This window comes from Schistocerca serialis, chromosome 5 (genome assembly GCF_023864345.2).
Source record: "Schistocerca serialis cubense isolate TAMUIC-IGC-003099 chromosome 5, iqSchSeri2.2, whole genome shotgun sequence".
In the NCBI taxonomy this organism is placed as follows: Eukaryota; Metazoa; Arthropoda; class Insecta; order Orthoptera; family Acrididae; genus Schistocerca; species Schistocerca serialis.
The window spans coordinates 681,367,303-681,382,510 of NC_064642.1; the positions used below are offsets into that span (position 1 = coordinate 681,367,303).

General features: G+C 46.2%; 1 protein-coding gene across 3 annotated transcripts in view; it reads left to right on the top strand.

Annotated features, from left to right (window-relative positions):
- Positions 1-15,208, top strand: part of LOC126481188 (cytotoxic granule associated RNA binding protein TIA1) — a 984,901-nt gene that overhangs the window by 571,019 nt on the left and 398,674 nt on the right. For all 3 annotated transcript variants that reach the window (XM_050104779.1, XM_050104776.1, XM_050104777.1), the window contains exon 3: positions 7,151-7,253. In XM_050104779.1, coding sequence (XP_049960736.1) covers positions 7,175-7,253 — 79 coding nt within the window. In that variant the 5' untranslated portion in view covers positions 7,151-7,174. The remainder of the gene's footprint in view (positions 1-7,150; positions 7,254-15,208) is intronic.

Here is a 15,208-nt window from a genome sequence, read left to right on the forward strand (position 1 = left end):
TGCATTATTTTTCAGAATGGCATCATCGAAGTCATTAACAGATGACGAGTTAGAAAGAATAGTGAATGGTCCTGCGTTTTTGCAATCTGATGAGGAAACCACAGCAGATGAGGATGAATTTATACTAAGTGATCATGATTCCACCTCTGAAGCTACATCAGAAAGTAGTTGTGAAGAATCAGATGAAGAGGCGTGTATTAGACCTTCCGCTGACAAATATTTTTTTGGAAAAAAGCAGTGCTACAAGTGGTCAAAAGAAGCTCCTCCTGCAACTCGTACCTATGCTCACAATATAGTTAGTCATGTTCCAGGTGGTAAACGTGGAGCAAAAACGATTGATTCAACTGACATATTATCTGCTTGGGAACTGTTCATTAGTGAAGATTTATTGCAACTAATACTCACCAATACAAATGTCAAGATACATGACATGTCAAACAAATACAGAGCTCCTAAGCCAGCGTTCATAAATCCGCTAGATATAATAGAACTGAGAGCATTTCTGGTTCTGCTTTATTTATCTGGAGTACTGAAATCCAATCACGAAAATATTGTTGGACTTTTTGCTAATGATGGAACTGGTCGTGATGTGTTTCGAGCCACTATGAGCGTTCAGTGATTTTTATTCATTTTGTCTTGTTTGCGATTCGATTGTGCTGCTACAAGAGATGCTAGGGAGGCTGATGACAGACTTGCAGCTACTAGAGATGTGTGGGAACTCTTTATAGACAAATGTCAAAAGCATTATACTCCAGGAGCGTACGTGACAATCGATGAAATGTTAGTACCCTTTCGTGGTAGGTGCAAATTTCGCATGTATATGCCCAAGAAGCCAGCCAAATACGGCCTCAAAGTTATTTGCCTTTGTGACTCACGAACATTCTATTTATGCAATGCATTTGCTTACACAGGAAAAGGGACAAATAAAAGTACATTATCAATCCCAACACAGGACGTTTTGAAATTAATAACACCAATTGAGGGAAGCAATAGACATGTGACAGTAGACAATTGGTTCATGTCACTTGAACTCTGTGATCAACTATAAGCCAAAAAGTTGACTGTCTTAGGCACTCTGAAGCAAAATAAACCGCAGATCCCAGAAGAATTCAAACCAAACAGAAAGCGCCCAGTAGAATCTGTATTATTTGGGCATAACGAAGTAAAGACAATTTGTTCTCATGTTCCTCGGAAAGGTCGAGCTGTTGCGTTGCTTTCATCTATGCATCACGATCAGAAAATTAGTACTCAACAGAGAAAACCTGAAATGATCATTGATTACAATGCCACAAAAGGAGGAGTGGACGCACTGGACCAAATGTGCGCCAACTATTTGTTATCACTGCGAACACGCAGATGGCCAATGTCTGTATTTTATGCCATTCTAAACATAGTAGGAGTCAATACTGCCGTCTTACTTCAGTGCACCAAACAACTTGATGAAACAAATGATTTAAAAAGAAGAGGATTGCTACAAAAGCTTGGAATGGATTTAGTAAAGCCCCATATAAAATGTCGAGATGTCCTACCCCTTTCTCGTGAACTGAGAGACGTTGTTGTTAAATTTGCTGGTACTCCTCTTACCTCAACATCTTCAGAGCCAGAACCCATGAGGAAAGCAAGGTGCTACATGTGCGCAAGAAATGTGGACAAGAAAACGAAAATATTTTGCAAAAAATGCTCAAAACATGTTTGCCCCAACCACAGATTTTCAGTGTGCCAAAATTGTTTGTAATCATATCTCAAATATGTAAAAATGTTTATAATATTCAGTGATAAAAGTGCAATTCAAAATAAAATTTCCTTAAATTACAGTTTCGTTTTTCTTATTGGGGTACTCCGAGACCCCACTAGAGTATTAGTGTACGAGCATTTCACTGGAGTAGTTAAGGGTTAAAAATGTCCGCCGTTCACGGTAGACCGCATACGGGATTGTGGAGCCTTGATATTGCAAACAAGGCTTGAGAGAGTGCCGAGTACCAAGAAGTCGGTTTAGCGCAGGCGGCTCGGCGTTCGCGGGTTTGGCGCGTTGGCCTGATGGGAGTACGCCGGCGCATAATCAGAGTTTACCGGCGCAATCTTGGCCGCGACTTCCATTAGGAGCGCGAAGCGGGCCGGGGCGGAGTGACCAGGCAGCCGGGCTATGGTAATAACAATAACTCAGTTAGCTGGCGCTGCGCTGTGCGGCGCGGGGGACGCCATGATTAGGGCGCGCCATTAGACGCCGGCGCTGGCGCCAGCGCCGTCTCAATCCAAAGTTTGGGCGCAACATCTGCCAGCCGGCCGGAACTCCGCCACCTACGCGCGCGGCCGGCCAGGAGCCCGGGGCCCGCCCATTAATCAAAGTCTGCCGCGACCCGACGCCATCTACGTAATTGCCAGGCACACCTCGGCCGGTCTTGGCCGCCACTTTGCCCCGCTGCGGCCGGCCCGCAGCCACCTGCGTGTGGACTGCGCAGGCAAGCGCGCGCGACCATTACGCCGCGCTCCAACTCTGCCGGGACTTGGCCGGACCCCGTCGGCGGTGAGCAACGGCTTCGCTTGGCCTCGCTCGCACTGTCCCCCGCAGATGGCCCTGTGACCGCAGACCGCTGCGTCACAGGACGTCTGACGTGGAATTTGAATGAGCGGCCGGCAGGGAACACACGTACTCACACTGCTTGCGGCGAGCGGAGGAGTTGAGTTTGTGGTCAAGTCAGAAATTGGGACAACAGTCGACGGACAGCTCCTGTACACAGTCAGCTGGTCTATTCTACTCACGGGTTGAAATTCCTTCCCATATGGGATTTGCTTGAAACACTTATAAAGCAACAGACTAAAACTTAGGGATTATATCACTGCACTAGTTTCCACACCTATAAAACCCTCATCCTACCCATCCCCTATTGTGTAAATGTTGCATGTATCTCCACCAAAATCACTAAGTCCCTCCAAATCCTTGAACGCCATGCAATTCGTCTAGGCCGGCCGGAGTGGCCGAGAGGTTCTGGGCGCTACAGTCTGGAGCCGTGCGACTGCTACGGTCGCACGTTCGATTCCTGCCTCGGGCATGGATGTGTGTGATGTCCTTAGGTTGGTTAGGTTTAATTAGTTCTAAGTTCTAGGTGACTGCTGACCTCAGAAGTTAAGTCGCATAGTTCTCAGAGCCATTTGAACCATTTTTGAACTTCGTCTAGTTATCCGCATTCGTTTACCTACCTCCACATGGATACACTACCATCTCATCAAATTCCTACCTCTCCTCAGCCATACTGAACACCTCCATATCTCTCATATACAAACTACACTACTGGCCATTAAAATTGCTAGACCAAGAAGAAATGCAGATGGGTACTCATTGGACAAATATATTATACTATATCTGATATGTGATTACATTTTCACGAAAGTTGGGTGCGTAGATCCTGAGAAATCAGTACCCAGAACAACCACCTCTGACCGTAATAACGGCCTTGATACGCCTGGGCATGGAGTCAAACAGAGCTTGGATGGCGTGTACAGGTACAGCTGCAGCTGCCTATGCAGCTTCATCACGATACCACAGTTCATCAAGAGTAGTGACTGCCGTATTGTGACGAGCCAGTTGCTCGGCCACCATTGACCAGACGTTTGCAGATGGTGAGAGATCTGGAGAATGTGCTGGCCTGGGCAGCAGTCGAACATTTTCTCTATCCAGAAACTCCCGTACAGGACCTGCAACATGCGGTCGTGCATTATGCCGCTGAAATGTAGGGTTTCGCAGGGATCGAATGAAGGGTAGAGCCGTGGGTCGTAACACATCTGAAATGTAACGTCCACTGTTCAAAGTGCCGTCAATGCGAACAAGATGTGACCGAGACGTGTAACCAATGGCACCCCATACCATCACGCCGGCTGATACGCCAGTATGGCGATGACTAATACACGCTTCCAATGTGCGTTCACCGCGATGTCTCCAAACACCGATGCGACCATCACACTGCTGTAAACAGAAATTGGATTTATCCGAAAAAGTGACAATTTGCCATTCATGCACCCAGGTTCGTCGTTGAGTACACCATCGCAGGCGCTCCTGTCTGTGATGCAGCGTCAAGGGTAACCGCAGCCATGGTCTCCGAGCTGATAGTCCATGCTGCTGCAAACGTCGTCGAACTGTTCGTGCAGATGGTTGTTGTCTTGCAAACGTCCCCATCTGTTGACTCAGGGATCGAGACGTGTCTGCACGATCCGTTACAGCCATGCGGGTAAGATGCCTGTCATCTTGCCTGCTAGTGATACGAGCCCGTTGGGATCCAGCACGGTGTTCCGTATTTCCCTCCTGAACCCTCCGATTCCATATTCTGCTAACAGTCATTGCATCTCGACCAACGCGAGGAGCAATGTCGCGATACGATAGACCGCAACCGCGATAGGCAACAATCCGACCTTTATCAAAGTCGGAAACGTGATGGTACGCATTTCTCCTCCTTACATGAGGCATCGCAACAACGTTTCACCAGGCAACGCCGGTCAACTGCTGTTTTTGTATGGGAAATCGGTTGGAAACGTTCCTCATGTCAGCACGTTGTAGGTGTCGCCACCGGCACCAACCTTGTGTGAATGCTCTGAAAAGCTAATCATTTGCATATCACAGCATCTTCTTCCTGTCGGTTAAATTTCGCGTCTGTAGCGCGTTATCTTCGCGGTGTAACAATTTTAATGGCCAGTAGTGCAGATTTCAATATCCCCATTGTCTCCCTTTGATTACCAATCCAGGAATGCTGCCACACCTTCACAATCAGATACAACCGTCCTAGACCTACACACACTCCACATCCTGTCCCAACATTAACTTTAACCAATTCCCTCTTCCAGACAATGAGATTCGCCCCGATATTTATCTCTCCTACCAACTTTAAGTCTTCCTGTCCTGTTCTACATCAGGACTTCTCTCTCCTTTTCCCTCTTCATCCAACTCCCTTTCCTCTTGTCACCACTACCCTACCCACACAACACACTAATCCTCACCCTCTGTATTTCCCACCGACACTATTTCCCACTATCTACCTCAACTCCTACCTGCCACCTCCGTAGGTTTCTCACCTAACAGACCCCTATCTTTTCCCCCACACCTCTCAACCCTATGAAACATTTTCTCTCCTTCGGCAATACTTCTCACACGCTGCATGTCCTTCAGATTTTAAGTGAAATTGCAGTGCTTTACTTTTTTCTTTGTCGTGTTTTTAAAATGTATATATTTTGCTAGTTTTTGTTGTCTTTGATTTTTAATTTAAAATAGAAACATAGCCACTAATTTTGTTTCTAATTCTCATTGTAATTTTTTTAATTCACTTGGCTGAAGAGTGGAACATTGTACTGCTGACAACCCACCAGCTCTCCCATATGAGCGAGGGGTATGAAATAACAAAAAAGGGAGAAAAAACACTTTAACAGCCTCACAGATTCGTCGTCAGCCAAAAAGACACACTGCACATTTCAACTGTGTACACATGCTCAGATACACTGGAACACACCCACACATCTATACAAATGTAACCTACAGGGTGTTAGCGGTATAGGTACAGCAGATATTGTGATCATTGCTACATTAACATGTACCCACTTCGGTGCATTAGTTGTTCTTCTCTGCATCTAACAGTCTTCCTCACAAATATCACACTACAGCCATCCTGATTTAGGTTTTCTGCGATTTCCCTGAATAGCTTCAGGCAAATGCCAGGATGGTTCCTTTGAAAGGGCACAGCCGATTTCCTTCCCCGTCCTTCCCTTATCCGAAGGGACCACTGAACTCGTTGTTTGGTTCTCACCCCCAAATCAACCAACTAACACACTAGCTGATGTTTTCTGCACAGTCGTAACTGCACCACAAAGTGGACTACCCTTGCAAGTACAGACTTTTTGTTTGGCGTCTACCTGTTCCAGCGATCACACAGCCCTCACATAACAGCAGCCCACAAACGATTGTCGGCGGGCAAAGAATATTTTTTAGCACTGGGCATAGCTTAAGCAGCAGTTGCTGCATGACTATCGAAACACCACACAGCGACAAGCAGATAAACACCAAAAAAATATAAAAGATAATATCTGTGACGTGAGGCGATATAGGACCCTTGCACGGCTCCTCACAGCAGCTGTTAATACCCTTTCTTAATTAACTCTCTCTCTCAGTACCACTTTTACAGCAGTGCAACGAAACATTTTCACCGTAAAGACATCAATATTTGTTTCTATGTAACAATCAATTACTTACATCGACAGTGGTCGATTTTCAATTTAAGACAAACACCCTCCGAACAGGTCTTGAAGGCTCAACGTTATCGCTGCGTCATCCTCAGCCCTTAGGCGTCACCAGATGCGGATATGAAGGGGTATGTGGTCAGCACATCGCTCTCCCAGCCGTTGTCAGTCTTCGTGACCGGTGTCGCTATTTCTCAGTCAAGCAACTCCTCAATTGGGCCGGCCGAAGTGGCCGAGCGGTTCTAGGCGCTACAGTCTGGAACCGCGCGACCGCTACGGTCGCAGGTTCGAATCCTGCCTCGGGCATGGATGTGTGTGATGTCCTTAGGTTAGTTAGGTTTAAGTAGTTCTAAGTTCTAGGGGACAGATGACCTCAGCAGTTAAGTCCCATATTGCTCAGAGCCATTTTTTTTCCTCAATTGGCCTCAAAAGAGCTGAGTGCACCCCACTACCCAACACCACTCGACGGACATAGACGGTGACCCATCCAAAAGCTAGCCAAAGCGGACGGTGTTTAAATTCGGTGATCTGACGGAAACCGGTGCCATTGGCTTATGATTTTAAAAGAAATGCAAAAATCTCTTCAATTAAGTATTTCACTCCATCTTCAGGTTTTGAAAATGAATTCGTCTGAAGAGCGGCAAATGTGACACTAGCGGCCCTAATGAACGTATTTGTATGTGAAACTTACTGTAGGTAAACGTAAAGCGTGAGTTTCGAGGTAAGGTAAGGTAAGACTCCCCAGTAAAAGTGTAATTTGTACCCTTTCACTAGCAAACAGGGGTAACATGAGGAACGTAAACTACCTAAAGCACATTGTTCCCCACAGCAGCTTACGACGCCAGAATAATTCCAAGTACACGCGTGTGTGTAAGACTGAAGGTGGCCCAGATGACGCAGTGATAACAGCAATGCGACGTTTCTCGTGTTGCAGGAAGCGGAGAGCGCGATCGCAGCGATGAACGGCCAGTGGCTGGGAAGCCGCAGCATCCGAACCAACTGGGCGACCAGAAAGCCACCGGCCCCCAAGAACGAAGGTAAGAACCTGCACAAGACAAGTACAACAGCTGCGGCGACGGCCGGCCGCAAACAGAACGCGTTGTACTGTGTGCTTTCCACATACAGGCAGCTCCTCTGCAGTTACTTGCTGTCGAAACTGAAGCAAAAGTCCGATGAAGAAAACGTCTGACATTTTACTACTCTGTACGAAGATAAACATTTGTTTATTTGTCGTATGCAAGCGTTAAGAGTTTTTTGACTCACAAGAATGACTATACACAAAGATTACTAAAGCGCTACATATCAGCACTTCAGCACAATTGTACAGCACAATATAATACAAATTATAGATGTTGCACACGAATATCAAGGTGTTTTACACAAGGTACCCCAGGGGAAATGGTCAGTATTCAGTGATGTGGCACGAACGATCATATGAAGCAAAACACTTCATACGGATGTATGCCCCATTCTGAAGAATTTCTGTACGCTATCATTCATTTTCTATATCATTCCTGGTCAATAGAAGTCTGCTAATATTAATCATTGGCCTTAATTTGACGAAGACATTTATGACAATGTACATTTGGACCACAGCACAGTACTGAACCATGGATTATGGGAAAACAGGAACAAAATCGACTTGGAGCGTTTGAGTTGTGGTGCTACAGAAATCTGTTCAAAATTAGATGGACGAGAAGGTAAGAAATGACGAGATTCTCCGCAAAATCAGAGAGAAAAGGATTGTATGGAAAATAGTTAAGACATCAGGGAATAACTTCCATGATACTACAGAGAGCTCTAAATCGCAAACACTGTATTGTAAGACAGATATTGGAATATATAGGGCAGGTATTGATGACGTGGGTTGCAACTGTTGTGGTTGGGTTGTTTGGGGGAAGAGACCAAACAGCGAGGCCATCTGTCTCATCGGATTAGGGAAGGACGGGGAAGGAAGTCGGCCGTGCCCTTCCAAAGGAACCATCCTGACATTTGCCTGGAGTGATTTAGGGAAATTACGGAAAACCTAAATCAGGATGGCCGGACGCGGGATTGAACAGTCGTCCTCCCAAATGCGAGTCCAGTGTGCTATTCATTGCGCCACCTCGCTCGGTCTTGCAAGTGTTACTATGAAAAGAAAAGGTTAACAAAGAATAGGAATTCGTGGCGGCCGCATCAAACCAGTCAGAAGACTGTTGTTGTTGTGGTCTTCAGTCCTGAGACTGGTTTTATGCAGCTCTCCATGCTACTCTATCCTGTGCAAGCTTCTTCATCTTCCAGTACTTACTGCAACCTACATCCTTCTGAATCTGCTTAGTTTATTCATCTCTTGGTCTCCCTCTACGATTTTTACCCTCCACGCTGCCCTCCAATGCTAAATTTGTGATCCCTTCATGTCTCAGAACATGTCCTACCCAACCGGTCCCTTCTTCTTGTCAAGTTGTGCCACAAACTCCTCCCCAATTCTATTCAATACCTCCTCATTAGTTATGTGATCTACCCATCTAATCTTCAGCATTCTTCTGTAGCACCACATTTCGAAAGCTTCGATTCTCTTCTTGTCTAAACTATTTACCGTCCACGTTTCACTTCCATACATGGTTACACTCCATACAAATACTTTCAGAAACGGCTTCCTGACACTTAAATCAATAATCGATGTTAACAAATTTCTCTTCTTCAGAAACGCTTTTCTTGCCATTGCCAGTCTACATTTTATATCCTCTCTACTTCGACCATCATCAGTTACTTTGCTCCCCAAATAGCAAAACTCATTTACTGCTGTAAGTGTCTCATTTCCTAATCTAATTCCCTCAGCATCACCCGACTTAATTCGACTACATTCCATTATCCTCGTTTTGCTTTTGTTGATGTTCATCTTATATCCTCCTTTCAAGACACTGTCCATTCCATTCAACTGCTCTTCCAAGTCCTTTGCTGTCTCTGACAGAATTAAAATGTCATCGGCGAACCTCAAAGTTTTTATTTCTTCTCCATGGATTTTAATACCTACTCCGAATTTTTCTTTTGTTTCCTTTACTGCTTGCTCAACATACAGATTGAATAAGTCAGGAGAGTAATGATTCAAAATAAAATTATTGAATAGATTGTCAGGTTTACATACGTACAGCAATTATTGAGTATTACAACATGCTTTTTAAATACACGGTCGAGTCACATTAATGTGATCGCCACCTATGCTTGACGTCAACGTGCACCAAGCACTCAAGCAGCACTAGCACTGGAAGGTATGTAAAATGTGTGGTTGTCCAGGATGACGTGGGGGCGGGCGCGGAAGATAGTGGAGTCCTCGTCGTAATGCAGGACGTCCAGGTGGGCATGATCACTAGCTTTCGGCCAAGAGTGGAAGCATTTCTGAAACGATTACGTCTGTAAAATGTTTGCAATGCCGCCATGATTAAAAGTATACCGTGCATGGCAAAATGGCGCTACCCAAAACTGTAGTGCATCACGGGGCATAATGTGAACGACGGCTGCGGAGATGTGTACGGACGAAGAGCCATGCAACTGTTGAGCAGCTGACCACCCAGATGAACCAGGGGGCTATCAACAGCGTCTCCTCAACGAGCGTTCAGCAAACATTGCTGCATATGGTCCTCCGCAACAGGTGCCTGATTCATGCACCCGTGCTGACTGGCGTTCATCGGTGACGAAGGCTGAAATTTGCAAACCAATACTGTAACTGGACATCCACTGAGTGGCGACAGGTGGCCTTTTCAGATGGATCACGTCTTATGCTCCGTCGGACTGATGGACGTTGGCGTGTACGGCCCGAAATTTCTAAGAGCAAACACCCTGCAGCAGTCGTTGGGAGAGAGTCCAGGCCGAAGGAGGGAACGTTGTGGTCTGGGGAATGCTTTCGTGGCATTTCCTGGGTGATATCAGCATTCTGGAAGACACCATGGATCAACACAAGTATGCATCTATCCTTGGGGACCATGTCCACCCCTACACACAGTTTATTTTTCCTCGATACGATTGCATCTACAAGCACCACAACGCAACGTTTCACAATGCTCGGCTGGTCCGTGACTGGCTCGGAGAGCACCAGGATGAGTTTACCGTACTGCCTTGGCCACCAGACTCATCAGATTCAAAACCAATCGAGAGTCTGTGGGAATATCTCGCTCGGGCTGATCGCGGCACCGATTGTCAACCAAGAAACTTAACGCAGCCAGTCACGGCAGTAGAGTCGACACGACGCTATATCCCTGTCGGTACGTTCCAGAACCTCGCTAACTCTCTTCTTGCACGTCTAGCGGCGGTCCGCTCTATAAATGGTGCTTACGAGGGGCGTCTGAAAAGTCCGTGCAAAGTCCGAGAGATAGCACTTCTGTCGCGTATCGCGGTCATGTTTAGTTAGTGTCATCTTTGGAAAGAACGCACGCCAAGTTTCAGCCATATTGGTCTATTTCTTTGTGTTTGGCATTCGTGTGAATCAAGGAAGTCGAGTGATTGTCAAAAAATGGACGGAAAAGAATTTCGTGTGTTGAATAAACATTACTTTATGAAAGGCAAAACGCCTCAGGAGACTAAAGACAAGCTTGATAAACATTACGGTGACTCTGCGCCTTCGATTAGAACAGTTTATAAGTCGTTTCAAAATTTTCGCAGTGGCCATATGGGCACAAGTGATGCTGAACGTTCTGGACGCCCTGTGGAGGTTACGACTCCAGAAATCATTGATAAAATCCATGATCTGCTGATGGATGAGAGAAGAGTTAAGGTGCGTGAGATTGCTAGTGCTGTGGGCATCTCGAATGAACGGGTACATAATATTTTGCATAAACATTTGGACATGAGAAAGCTATCCGCAAGATGGGTTCCGCGATTGCTCACGCTTGACCAAAAACGGAATCGTTTGAAGTGTTGCAAGGATAGTTTGCAGCTGTTCAGAAAGAATCCGCAGGACGTTAAGCGTCGTTTCGTCACTGTGGATGAAACATGGATACATTACTATACCCCTGAGACCAAAGAACAATCTAAACAGTGGGTTACCAAGGGAGAATCTGAACAAAAAAGGCGAAGACCATTCCTTCGGCCGGAAAGGTTATGGCGACGGTCTTTTGGGGTTCGCAAGGGATAATCTTCATCGACTATCTGGAAAAGGGTAAAACTATTAAGAGATGCATATTATTCATCGTTATTGGACCGTTTGAAAACCGAGTTGCAAGAAAAATGCCGGCGATTGGACCGCAGAAAAGTCCTTTTCCATCACGACAATGCACCAGTACACACTTCAGCAGTTGTGGTCTCAAAACTAATGGAAATAGGATTCCATCTCGTTTCACATCACCCCTATACTCCAGACTTGGCTCCCTCGGACTACTAATTGTTCCCCAATTTGAAGAAATGGCTGCCGGGACAAAGATTTTATTCAAACGAGGAGGTGACTGCAACAACTAATACCTATTTTGCAGACTTGGACAATTCCTATTGTTCGGAAGGGATCGACGAATTAGAACAGCGTTGGATGAAGTGTATAAGTCTAAAATGAGACTATGTCGAAAAATAAAAAAGGTTTACCCCAAACAGCTAGGTAGTTTTTATTTTTGCACGGACTTTTCAAACGCCCCTCGTATCTAAGCATTAGCGTACACGTCACATTATAAATTTTATGCAGTTCGCAATAAATTTCGAATATCCCATGATCAACTTCAATGCATTTGTACACACACTTGCGAGAACAAGTTCTGTTTTTAGTCTGAATGCCTCTGCAAGTCTCAAATGAGGGCTGCGCGTCCATGATGCGACCAAGCAATTCACCTCGCGTTTTCACCTTTCTTTTGTGCACCTCAAACTTCAGCCAAACCCGTAAACAAAACTCTGATGGAGTAAGCTCTGACAGTCCTGGTGCCCAGTTAATTATACTAAAACGGCCAGTGCAGGGATTAGGGCAGCACACATACGTGCGCGCTACTAGCCAAAAATCAAGAGTACATTAAATATGTTCTACGTCAGAAACCACTCGGACTAAGGCATATGTCCGTAAGCAGCTTTTTGCTTCAAATGATCGTTCCTATCATATCCCTAAATACTGAGTATTTCCCCAGGAACACAATGTTCAGTTTATCACTCTGCTCATCAGTGTGGAAAAATCTGCGAATTGGATCCTTAGTGACACGTGCATGACATGTTGATACAGCATGAGGAACTGTCCGTCATTCGGCAATATAGCCACAAGATGGTGATTACGATTTGAAACAAGGGTAATCGGGGCAAGTCGGACCATACAACACGGGTACAAAAAATTACATTCAACATTCTGTGTTTAATGGTTCTGTAAAACATTGTGTTCAGCTATGAGCAACGGCCTTTCGCACGGTACTCGACTCGACTGCAAATGTGCATTGCCTGGCATTTCCTGATTAACAAGCATTCGTTGACGGCAGCAGTGCCTATCGGGTTTTAAACCGACTGCCATTCTTGGTTAGGACCTTCTTACGGCAACTGCTTTCACGCCGTGTCAAATGGCTATGGGTGGTACACAATTCCTTGTACTCACTTTGTGTAGCCAACATCGAAACACCAACAACTCTAGCACCTTCATTCTTGTTGTATCCATGGGCACTTCCGAACACGACAGCTTCTGTCTGTCAATCTGCAACGTCTCCACGTCAAGCAATCTTACCGTGATGATTCCATGCAACAGACTGAGAACATACACACCACACCACTGTCCTCTTTTAAGGGAGGTGGAGGTGGCCTAATACACTACTGGCCATTAAAATTGCTACACCAAGAAGAAATGCAGATGATAAACGGGTATTCATTGAACATATTTATTATACTAGAACTGACATGTGATTACATTTTCACGCAATTTGGGTGCATAGATCCTGAGAAATCAGTACCGAGAACAACCACCTCTGGCCTTAATAACGGCCTTGACACGCCTGGGCATTGAGTCAAACAGAGCTTGGATGGCGTGTACAGGTACAGCTGCCCATGCAGCTTCAACGCGATACCACACTTCATCAAGAGTAGTGACTAGCGTACTGTGACGAGCCAGTTGCTCGGCCACCATTGATCAGACGTTCTCAGTTGGTGAGACATCTGGAGAATGTGCTGGCCAGGGCAACAGTCGAACATTTTCTCTATCCAGAAACTCCCGTACAGGACCTGCAACATGCGGTCGTGCATTATGCCGCTGAAATGTAGGGTTTCGCAGGGATCGAATGAATGATAGAGCCGCGGGTCGTAACACATCTGAAATATAACGTCCACTGTTCAAAGTGCCGTCAATGCGAACAAGAGGTGACTGAGACGTGTAACCAATGGCACCCCATACCATCACGCCCGCTGATACGCCAGTATGGCGATGACTAATACACGCTTCCAATGTGCGTTCACCTCGATGTCTCCAAACACGGATGCCACCATCATACTGCTGTAAACAGAAATTGGATTCATCCGAAAAAGTGACAATTTGCCATTCGTGCACCCAGGTTCGTCGTTGAGTACACAATCGCAGGCGCTCCTCCTGTCTGTGATGCAGCGTCAAGGGTAACCGCAGCCATGGTTTCCGAGCCGATAGTCCATACTGCTGCAAACGTCGTCGAACTGCTCGTGCAGATGGTTGTTGTCTTGCAAACGTCCCCATCTGTTGACTCAGGGATCGAGACGTGGCTGCACGATCCGTTACAGCCATGCGGATAAGATGCCTGTCATCTCGACTGCTAGTGATACGAGGCTGTTGGGAAACAGCACGGCGTTCCGTATTACCCTCCTGAACCCACCGATTCCATATTCTGCTAACAGTCATTGGATCTCGACCAACGCGAGGAGCAATGTCGCGATACGATAAACCGGAATCGCGATAGGCTACAATCCGACCTTTTTTCAAAGTCGGAAACGTGATGGTACGCATTTCTCCTCCTCACACGAGGCATCACAACCACGTTTCACCAGGCCACGCCGGTCAACTGCTGTTTGTGTATGAGAAATCGGCTGGAAACGGTCCTCATGTCAGCACGTTGTAGGTGCCGCCACCGGCGCCAACCTTGTGTGAATGCTCTGAAAAGCTAATCATTTGCATATCACAGCATCTTCTTCCTGTCGGTTAAATTTCGCGTCTGTAGCACGTCATCTTCGTGGTGTAGCAATTTTAATGGCCATAGTGTATTTTGTCCAGAGAGCTTATGTTTCAAGCATTGTAGATATGTAGGCAGTAAACCTGATGGTGAAGGTTGCAAACAATAACGTCCAAGCTAGCTGAGTTAAAACGTAAAGAAAATTAGAAAGCACGCGCATCATAAGGAGAGTTGGGTGCCCGTTACAAAGTTAAGCGTTGGTCGTGCCCAGGTTTTCCTGTTATTTCATTCTTCCACCCCCCCCCCCCCCCCTCGCCACCACCCCCACTGCACAGACTAAGAAGCTTTTGAGAATTAAGTAAGTACGGCGCGCAAATTTGAAGTGACTATTTTGAAATGATACGCCCACAGCGGAAAAGTGGGAGGGGGGAGGGTGCTTTGGTGGGGTAAATTAGGGCAGCGACAGCCCTTTCCAGATTCCGCGTTGTTAGAGCGAGACCTGCCGGCGGAGATCAAAGAGCGCCGTATAATTACTCGCCGATAGGCGCGCGCCGCTGCGCCGCCGCTCAGCTATTGACAGAAGTTCCGTCCGGCGCTGTTGCAGTTTCAATAGACTCTGTCTGGCACGCCGCGGGCCAGTGTCGTGTTAGTACCGAAAGACCCCTGCACTGGTCGCCCGCGGCTGTCTGTGGTTGTTGCGATCTGGCCGATCACAAAATTCCGTGTCCCGTGTGTAGCCCAGTTACTGCAGTTGCAGTGTCTCTAATTATAAAACACACAACGTAGACCGGATTACAGTCTCTTTATGGTCGTTAATCGCATTGTGTTAACGAGTTGTTACTGAATAACGCTGCCAGAAGGGTAGTCTTCCAGTTTTTCTGCTCCTAATAATAAAACATTCGTTCGCACAGTGTGCAAGACCCCAGATAGGGTTGGAG